The sequence below is a fragment of the Gavialis gangeticus genome, unplaced genomic scaffold (genome assembly GCF_001723915.1).
Source record: "Gavialis gangeticus isolate Ggan-Ray unplaced genomic scaffold, GavGan_comp1, whole genome shotgun sequence".
Taxonomy (NCBI): Eukaryota; Metazoa; Chordata; order Crocodylia; family Gavialidae; genus Gavialis; species Gavialis gangeticus.
This window is the reverse complement of record NW_017729001.1, coordinates 6381753-6391692: the sequence shown is the minus strand read 5'-3', so window position 1 is coordinate 6391692 and position 9940 is coordinate 6381753. Positions and strand designations below refer to the sequence as shown.

At 47.5% G+C, this 9940-nt stretch overlaps 1 protein-coding gene across 1 annotated transcript in view; it reads right to left on the bottom strand.

Moving 5' to 3' along the window:
* The window catches only part of LOC109290317 (oxysterol-binding protein 2-like), a 279965-nt gene that overhangs the window by 60567 nt on the left and 209458 nt on the right, over positions 1–9940 (bottom strand). Inside the window, exons 4-6 of the mRNA XM_019506762.1 lie at positions 5121–5238; positions 2159–2225; positions 1275–1442 (exon numbers count right to left, since the gene is read on the bottom strand). Coding sequence (XP_019362307.1) covers positions 1275–1442; positions 2159–2225; positions 5121–5238 — 353 coding nt within the window. The remainder of the gene's footprint in view (positions 1–1274; positions 1443–2158; positions 2226–5120; positions 5239–9940) is intronic.

Sequence of the window (9940 nt, the reverse complement as noted above, 5' to 3'; positions counted from 1 at the left end):
TCCCCCTCTATGTGGCACTGGTCAGGCCGCAGTTGGAGTACTGCATCCAGTTCTGGGCACCGCACTTCAGGAGGGATGTGGACAGCATTGAGAGGGTCCAAAGGAGGACCACCCGCATGATCCGGGGACAGCAGGGCAGACCCTATGAAGAGAGGCTACGGGACCTTAACTTGTTCAGCCTTCGCAAGAGAAGGCTGAGGGGGGACCTGGTGGCTGTCTATAAATTTACTAGGGGGGACCAGCGGGGTTTGGGAGAGATCTTGTTCCCCCGAGCGCCTCCCAGAGTAACAAGAAATAATGGCCATAAGTTGCTAGAGAGTAGGTTTAGGCTAGACATCCGAAGGCACTACTTCACAGTCAGGGCAGCTAGGATCTGGAACCAACTTCCAAGGGAAGTGGTGATGGCCCCTACCCTGGGGGTCTTTAAGAGGAGGCTCGACGTTTACCTGGCTGGGGTCATTTCAGCCCAGTTTTCTCTCCTGCCCAGGGCAGGGGGTCGGACCAGAAGATCTACAAGGTCCCTTCCGACCCTACATCTATGAATCTATGAATTATTGGCTGATTATAATTGATCTATTATTCAAGTACATACAATAATTAAACGCCTGACCTTCGGCAGAAAGTAACTGGCATAGAGTTACGCCAGTACAAAAGAGACATTTTCCACTCATGTTTTCCCTGCTTCACCTTCATGTCGTTGATTCTTATGCTTCTGTCCTTTAAGGCAGACCACACAACCTTCCCTCATTCAGGTCCCTCCACCGTCACACCCCCTGTGCCACTACCAGCCACATGCCACCCCTACACCTGAGCAAAGCAGAACTCATTTTTCTTTTAAAAAATTCTCCAGGTACCCACAGAGTTTTTTCTCCTCAATTTCTTTAAAGTTTGAGCTCTGTACAGCAGGGCTCCATACACATTTGCACGGCACCAGGTTGCTTAGGTGGTATCAACCAGCGTCCATTAGGACCTATGTTTGAACCACATAAAATGAAAAGGTCTTGTTGACCTGGAAATGCTTTTTTTGAAAAGCTTAAATATCAGCTGACAGTGCTGTGGGGCTGTAGGGACTAAAAGTGACTTCTGCAGTACAGGACTGCCTCACATTTTCACATTTGGGATCTGGTTCTAGAAGGTACTGCACACCTTCAATTCGCAGTTCAATGGCTCAAACCCATATAACTGCATGTAAAGAGCCTATATGAAGTATTTAAATTGGTGGGTGAACCCTCCTACCAGCGAGCAGCACTGTCAGGCAGAGAGGACTCACGTACAGGCATAGGGATCTTGGAAAGTTCTTTGCCAATGCAGTTTTTCATTATGCTCCACAGATTAAGGCTGTAGTTGGGTTTGTCTGGGACACGAGTCCGTCTCCTCTTCTTAGGTAGGAGATCTTTGCAAGTTGATTCATTGTAGCCAGATTGATTTGAGCTCTCAAACACCTGGGAGAAGCAGCAAAATAATTACCTTCACATCTAAAAGCCAGAGCGACAAACAGTGGAAAGCAGGATGTAGGTAAAAGCTAGCTTGCAGGGCTATCCCCTCTTGTGACCTGCCCCCTTCCCTAATGGGACAGACGAAGGTTAGCACAGAACATTTCACGGTACCTTTGTTTATCAAAGCTTTGCTTATCAAAGCTTTCTCTATTGGAACGGGCAGAAATCTGCCCAACAGTAACACTGGCCAGTGCCATGATTCAGTTGCTTAGGGTATGCACTGCCCTCAGCTGCCTTTCCCAAGGCTCTCAGGCCTTCAGCTAGAGAAGTGCTCAACTAATTTAGGAAGTAAAAGACACAGGTAGGCTGTAATGCCAGGGTAGCCTTACCCAGCCACCTATAACCCCAGACAGAGCCATGCATTTGGAAGAAGTACATCAGGATGTTTGGGTTTGACTAGAACTGCATCTGATTGTGAACAAAGGGAGCTGTTGAGGGGACAATCCACCTCATTCTCCCTTCACATGTACATGCCTCCTGGTCATCTCCCTTTGTCAGATTCAACACCTACAATTTCCTTCTATCCTGATGGCCTGGGAGAGAACATGATAAGGAAGCTGCCTTCTCTTCTCACAATTGTGTTGTCTATCCCTGGCCCCTTCACCACACCCCCCATTTCATTACACCACGGCCATCTACCCATCCGAGACTGACACACTCACATTGTCCTCCAGGGTCCAATCCTCAGAGTGGCCTTCGCTGGCCCCACTCAGGTTACTGCCAGAACGTCTGCAGGGAACACAAAGGCTATAGGTGACAAAAGGCAGAGAATGGAACAGGAATTGTTGCTCTGTTTGTGCTAAGACCTGTCTTACCCACAGGCATCATCTGCTTGCTGCAAGGGCAGCTTGAGGTTATTATAATAGGTGCTGCAGTGGGCAGGGCTTGGTATGCAAATACATGGACAGTTCTCACTTCTTTTTATTCTAGCTATAAAAAGACTATGCTCAGGCATGAGCGAGCACATCAGGGAGTGCAAACGGGCTACTGAAATCAATGTTTTATGATTTTTTTAAAATTATTTCTCCTTTAAATCTCAGACATTTTTTATGCCACTGAAGATCCTGACTTTCAGATCAGTAATGCTTTTGGCCTCATCTCATCACCAATGCAAAACAACTTAGGTTCAACTCTGTGGTAATCTTGCTGTCACGTAAACAGAGAAACAGACCCCCAGGAAACATTACCAGGCCATCTTCAAGCTCCCCACAAAGTGGTTTCCAGGTAAGAAGGATGGTCCAGTGGTTAAAGCAAGAACAACCAAGTTCTTGCTCCTGGATCATTTTAACATATTTCTATGCCCTGCCCCAAACCACAGCATCTGAGCTCCATAACCCTTTAATGCATTTATCCTCCCAAACACCTGGTGCAGTAAGGCTTAGCTATTATCTCAGTTTCACATTGGACATGAGGTTCAGAGGGACTGAGTGACTTGCCCAGGACCATACAGGGAGTCTGTAAGAGAACAGAAAATGGAACCCAGGTCTTCAGAATCCACTGGGCCATCTTGAGTGTACTTTAATAATCCTTGCTGTGGTGGGACACTGAGAATCCTTGTGCCCCTATTTTACCTGTGATAAGCTAGACTGCTTTTGATGTCCTTGGGCAATATCCCTTAAAGCGGTGCAGTAGGGTTGATGTGTGTAGTTTTAGGAATACATGAGATAAGGATATGTATGGGGATGTTTTGGATACGGATGATCCTGCCCTGAGCAGGGGGCTGAACTAGGTGAGCTCTGGAGATCCCTTCCATCTCTATGATGATTCTGTGATCCATGACTGCTACTGACTCTCAGTGAGACTATCAGCCAGTCACCTAGTAGAATTTTCAAGTCTGAGTGCTGAATGGCTGGATAAATGGCTTAGGCAGGCAAGGTTTTTGAGCAGATGTGCTATCTTTTATTAGCCCAACTCAGTTGGATAAATGGCTTGAATTTCAGAGATTCTGAGCAATCCCTGCCTTCCCAAGTCATCATAAACCTAAGGTCCCTACCCCAACCTTGGAGAAACGTGACTGCTGGGAGAGGTTGCACAGGGCTCCACTCTATTCACTGACATTACATGTGAGCTGGAAGGATTCCTCATGGCAAGTTTTCTGATGCTGACATCCCAACTATGGTGGCATCCCCCAATCCCAAAGTACACCTGGCAAAGGAGAGGGGAGGATGCAGGGGACATAGCAAGTCTCTGCTTGTAGGGATTCAGAACAGGAATGCCAAGACCGGGGCCCAACACCATTCTAATTCCTGCCCTTGAATTACCTTGAGCTGTAGGGATTCAGTTTGCCATGGGCACATTCTGCACTGTGTACAATCAGTCAGGTGCAAAGAAATCCCACTCCTTCCTACGGCTCAGCCCAGCAGAGGGAGCAAGCCATGACACTATAATGAAACTACATCACATTCTCGGCAGCCCTCAGTTCTTGCCCAGTGGAACTTAGGTCTACTTTGATCAAAATTTTCTCTGCAGAGGTTTTGCAATAACAGCTTTAAATGAACCTCTCTGGGCCATCTACTTCTGACTTTTATTTCTAATTACATTACTTCCAGGTTCTCTGTGCTAGTTAAAGTGGGGAAAAGTACAGCATAATAAATGCTTCCCTATGGGACAGGAAACGTGACATTCTGTGGCAGATGGTTGCACAGACCCCAGAAAGGGACATGGCAGTCAGAGAACCAGCCTCTGCCTGGCCCGAGAATGACTACTGCAGACATTGTGTGCAATGCTCACTGTACACAACTACAAATGACGCACCCAAAATGCTAGGAAGTGAAGTCCAGCCCAGGAACTCTAATGGCAATGCCAGCAGGAACACTGGCCAGACTTGGAATGGAGCAGATGTTGCTGTCTTAGCCAAACACCAGCTTTCTCCAGAACTCTAGCAGGTGTGGTATCTACTTCAGCCACTGTCCCCCACAGCTACTGTACTACAGACTTGCACTAAGTAATTATATCAATCCACATCTGGAACCTCTGATTTGGTTCTTCCTATTCAGACTTCCTTTGGGCCTGAACAAGTTTGGATTACTCCTAATAGGGCAGGCAGCCTTTCATCTCAGTCATTATTTCACATCCATCCTGCATCAATTGTGATTTAAAGTTGTTGCAACCCAGCAGTTGCTTTTTGTCCACACTCAACAGGAAGGTGGGTCTCAGCCCAGCTGTTGGTAAGTGGGTGCTCCTATGGCAAAGACCACCACTACAACTGATGTGAACAAGTTCTGCTGTCTCAGAAGGGGCCCCAGGGACAGCATTCCTCTTCCCATTTAGAGTAGAGGCATATAGGTACTTGCATGAGAGCAGCATGCCTTGCTCTCACCCGTACCACACCTGTGCTGAGGACAGACGGCTCCTACCTCAAAGCGTCTTCACTAGCACTGGTGTTTAGAACATGCTTGTCATTGTTCTCCTGGCCTCGCTGGCTCTGGGATGCTCTTGCACAAATATGTTGCCTAGCTGAATGGCAGCCAATCTGGCTATCAACAGGGGAAACATAATTAACAGGCCCAATGAGGAGGCTGTCATCAAGTCATAAGAAACCTTGCCACTATTCTTTCAATTCATGTCATGAGTTTTGCCAGACTGTGCCTGACAACTGGCCTCTTTGGGTTGGTGGTTTCATACCTGTGATGTTTGGGGTCTGCAGTTACTGTGATAAAAGCTGGTGCATCCTCCATGGCATCAAAATACTCTGTCTCCTCATCTTCATCACTGGCCTCCCCTTTTGAAGGTTGCACACTCCCTATTGGCACAAAAAAACAGCTCATTCAGTTCTGTGCTGCTTCGCCATTAGAATTTATTAAGCAGAACATAAACAAATGCTTACAAAACAAGTGCCCAATGGATTCACGATCCAGAGTCCACACTTCTTCACTCAAGAGATCCCTTATAGATGTGGCTCTCTAGCTCCCTGAGCTGCCCCATCTGTCTCTATCTTTCCACCCCTTTCCCACCCCTCCCCCTTCAACTTTGTAAAGGAGTGCCAGTGGGGGTGGGCAGATTCTGACCTTTTAAACACAAGTATGTGCACCAGAAAGCTGGTTGAAAGACTTTGCACAATCACAGAATAGAATGCTTAGCTACACAGTGAAGGGTGCCTCAAAAATGCCATCAAATCAAATAATACAGAAATAATACAGAAATGTAGTACCATCTGCTTGTGTGTCCAATCAAATCTCACATACAGCTTGATGTTAAAAATGGACACACGCTGATTGGAAATTCAGTCAACCCTAACACAAAGAGCTTAACTTTTATTTGGCTGTTGCCCCTGCTTGTTTTATGGTTTCACAACTACATTCTTAGTTAAAAAAACACTTTTATGCTGTTGCTGCTTGGAAGATGTGAACTAACAGGGAAAACTGACTGCACAGAAAATCCAGATCTTATTGCTGCTTGTTCCTTTTAAGAGGCAATTCCTTATCTGTTCAGATGGCAAAACTCTGTTGTCCTGGCCCAATCATCTCCTGCACTGACCACTGCAACCTCCCCGTGGCAGTTCCCTAGCACCCTCGTACTAGTCCATACAAAGAAGCAACTAGATTCACCATCTTAGTCAAAACCTCTGGCTACTTTACCACCCTAGTGACCACCCCCCACCCCCACCCTGCCACTGCCTGACATTATGCCCAAGTCTTGTGATCACTTCCAAGGCCCTTGGTAATGCTGCCCCTCCCTCTTTATCGGCTCTTGTCTGAGTAACGGGTTGTTCATTCCAACCTGACATCTATATGGAACTGTAACACAAAGACCTGACATGCAAGTTTTCAGCCCAAAAAACTGGGCTAAGTACAGATGGCCAAAAAGCCTGAGGTTGAATTGATTCAATCTTTGCAGGTTAGTCTGAACTGTGCAGATTGAACCAATAAGCATGTAAACAGATATTCACTTTTGATTCTGGAAATACAGCCATGTGCCTGCAGTGGCCCAGGCCAGAAGCCGGGGGCCACTAGACCATGCCTTCCTGCTCTGCTGGAGGAGACAGTTTGGGCCAAGGCTAGACTGTCCAATCTGTGAGGGGGGCTTTGCAGGGGAGGTGCAAAGCATCCTGGGATGCTGGGGGACTAGGAGTTCATTTGAATCTGGAGGAGATCTGGGGCAGAAGTTCAACAAACCAATTTAACCTGAATCAATTAAGTCTGATATTACATCCATCCAGGTTTATCTTAGACTGGGTTTGGCCATTTTGAAATCAGTTTATGTGCACTGAACTTCTGTTGTGTTACAGATTTGAACTGGTTTCCAATCCCTTATACTAGCTTTTGTGTAATTTCTGTCCCTAGCCCTGAAATTTGATAAAGTTATAAGTTACTGAAGTCAGGAGCAAAGCATTAGGCAACCTTAACTATCAGGTCCAGGGCAAACTACCATTCACAAACTGTTGCTGAATGCATCACATAGACAAACTCAGAAAGACCCAGTGTTTGGTCTTGAATCATATTCCCATTTACTGCTGCAGACATGTTGACATAACTCACAGCGTGGCTATGAACTTGCATGCATCTTAGAGGATCTGTGCCAGGCATCAGGGTCGATGTATAGTGGGTGCATGTGGGTGCATGTACATCCCCTGAGCATGGAGGTGCACCTCCTACAAAAAGGCGCCTGTGGGTGGTCACCACTCACCACTCTGCTCTCCCTCCTGCCGTCAGCAGCATCTATGGGTGGTGCAGTGGTGTAGCTATATCTTCCTTTTGGACTAGCCCATGCTGCTGGAGCCTCTGGGGACTTTTAAGTCTCCAAAGCACATGAAATTCCCCCCTTCTACTCCATACTCAGAGGCACATTCCCTCCCCCATTCCTCCATCCCCCACCTCCTGTGGCTGTTTTCCCTACTCGGGGGGTGGAGCAGGCAGGAATCTTCAGAGCTACTCAAGCCCACTCCAGCTGGGCTTACCTATGACAGTGACAGTAGCAGTGGCTTTTCACACCTGCTGCTGGGGGGACTCGGCAGTGTTGGGGAACCCTCCCTATTGCTGCTGCCACCACTGTTCCCAGCTAAGCCCAGCTCCTGCAGAGCCCAGACGGAACAGGTAGGAGCAGCTCTGAAGCTTCCACAACCCTTGGGACAGTGGGGAAAGTAGAAATGATTGGAGGGGGAGAGCACAGAACCGGAGAGGGGATGTGCCTCTGAGCACAAAGGGAAAGGCAGGGATGCTTACCTGCTTTGGGAACTAAAAAAAATCCTCAGAGGCTCCTGAAAGGCAGTTTCCCCTACCGGTGGGGTGAGGGGGGAGGACGCTGGGAAAAGGGGAACAGTCACTGTTGCAGTGTGAGTGGCTACTTCTGTACCTCCTTTGCCAAATCCTGGATCCACCCCTGGACAGAGCAGCTGCCAGAGCAGATCAGCTGAACCACCCAGGGGGAAAGCACTCGGCTTTTTGTTCTTCATTAGACATGAAGCATAAGCACCTGCCTCAAAACAACAGTGTCAGATTTCTCAGGCTTCTCTGCCACTTTCACAATGTCACTGCCAACTTCAGAAGCAGGGTCACGAAGCGTCATGTCTGGCGTCATTTTGCCTACCCACGTTGTGAAACCACAGGGGGGAAAAGCTCTGCATCTTCCTTCAGCACCTGGCAGTGCCACGTGCCATGTGGGATTCCTGCATAGCATAGATTGCTTTGTCCCTTCCCTCCCAGCTCTGCCACCATGGACTTGTTTGTGCAGCCTTAGAAGCCTCTGCTGCAATTAAATACTCCCACAGGAGCTCACCATAGCCCTCTGCCAGACAAAGATTTCCAATTAGTGGCTAGATATCAGGCAGCTTCAGCAGAAGAGGCTGATATGTCAGACTTGTCGAGCCAGAGGGAAGGGCTGTCAGATACCATTTAGCAATGGAGGCTATTCCCAAAGAAAGCTAATCGCCAGGAATTTAGGGGCCTAAATTCCCCCACAGAGGGACACATAAACCACACCTTCTAAATCTATTCCAGACTGCCTCAGGGCCATTTTCATTTGGCTGTCAAATTCAGAGCCCCCAGAGCCTAGCTGGTCTCCTGAGATGACTCTCTGGGAAGCACTCAGGATAGGAATCGCTGCTCCCCTCCACCACCGACCCTTCAGTTTTTGATGCTCCAGGATAAAACCAGTCTTGTATACTATCCTACACTCCAAGAAGAAGAGTGTTTTAGTGATAGAGCAAGGGAACCACAGAGTCAAGAATTTTGCATTCAATTCCCAGGGCTTGGCAGAAGTGAACTGGAAGAAATATATAACTTTAGAAATATAGATCAAGTGACTTGGAAGAGATTTGGAAGTCAGAACTGCTGATCTATTTCCCAGGTCTGGGAGGAAGAATAATCTAGATGCCAAAGCAAGGAACTAGCAGGATGGATTTTTAGGTTAGGTGCCTAGTTTTAGGAGGGATTACGGTACAGTATTTAGAGTAGATGACAGCCTCAGGATGTCTGGGTTCATATCCCAGCTCTGCAAAGGAGAATAAGCCATCCCCACAGAGGCCAAAATATCCTGGGATTAGAAGGCATTAGTGAAGCCAATGCATTCACCCCATTCCCAAAACAGCTTTTGGGTTGGCCAGATAGCATCAAGAAAATAACTGTGTCCTGCAGGAAGAAGGCTCTCAAACATCACAGGGTAAGACTGCTTTCAACTGTAGCGTCCTGGCAATGGCCCAGGTAGGATTTAGTGTATTTATTTGCAAGGATAAATCTATCCACCCCCTCGAGTAGAGCAATCCTGATCCCTGCTCAGGGTGCAGTACAAGGGAAATGCCCCAACCCTGTACCAATCGCATGCAAGGACATGGTGACTGCTGGATTTAGATTATATAACTTCTTAAGAAATCAGATAAAGCTCCCTTTAAGGGTTACAGCTATTAGGGCACTGTCTCAACCTTTTCAGACTGAAGGCAGCTCTCCGTAATTTTTCAGAATTTAGTGACACACCATTTAAAGACTAATTTTCTTACAATGTTTACCTTCTTATAGATTGTGGTACCCTTAAAAGGATCTCACAGGGTGGCAACATGGGCAGCAGTGAGCAGGGCACCCCTCAGAGAATGACAGGCTTGGGACACAATGTTTGGAGTTGGTAGGTGTTGCTGGGCAGGACAGATTGGGAAGCTTGGGGATGGTTCATAGATCCTAGGGTCGGAAGGGACCTCAGCAGATCATCAAGTCCAACCCCCTGCCCTGGGCAGGAAAGAGCGCTGGGGTCATATGACCCCAGCCAGGTGCATGTCCAGTCTCCTCTTGTAGACCCCCAAGGTAGGGGAGAGCATCACCTCCCTTGGAAGCCCAGATTCTGGCAACCCTTACCATAAAGAAGTTCTTCCTGATGTCTAACCTGAATCTGCTCTCTGTCAGTCTGTGGCCGTTATTTCTAGTTACTCCAAAGGGTGCTCTGGTAAACAGAGCATCTCCTATTCTTTGCTGTCCACCCCGATGAATTTGTAGACAGCCACAAGATCACTTCTCAGCCTT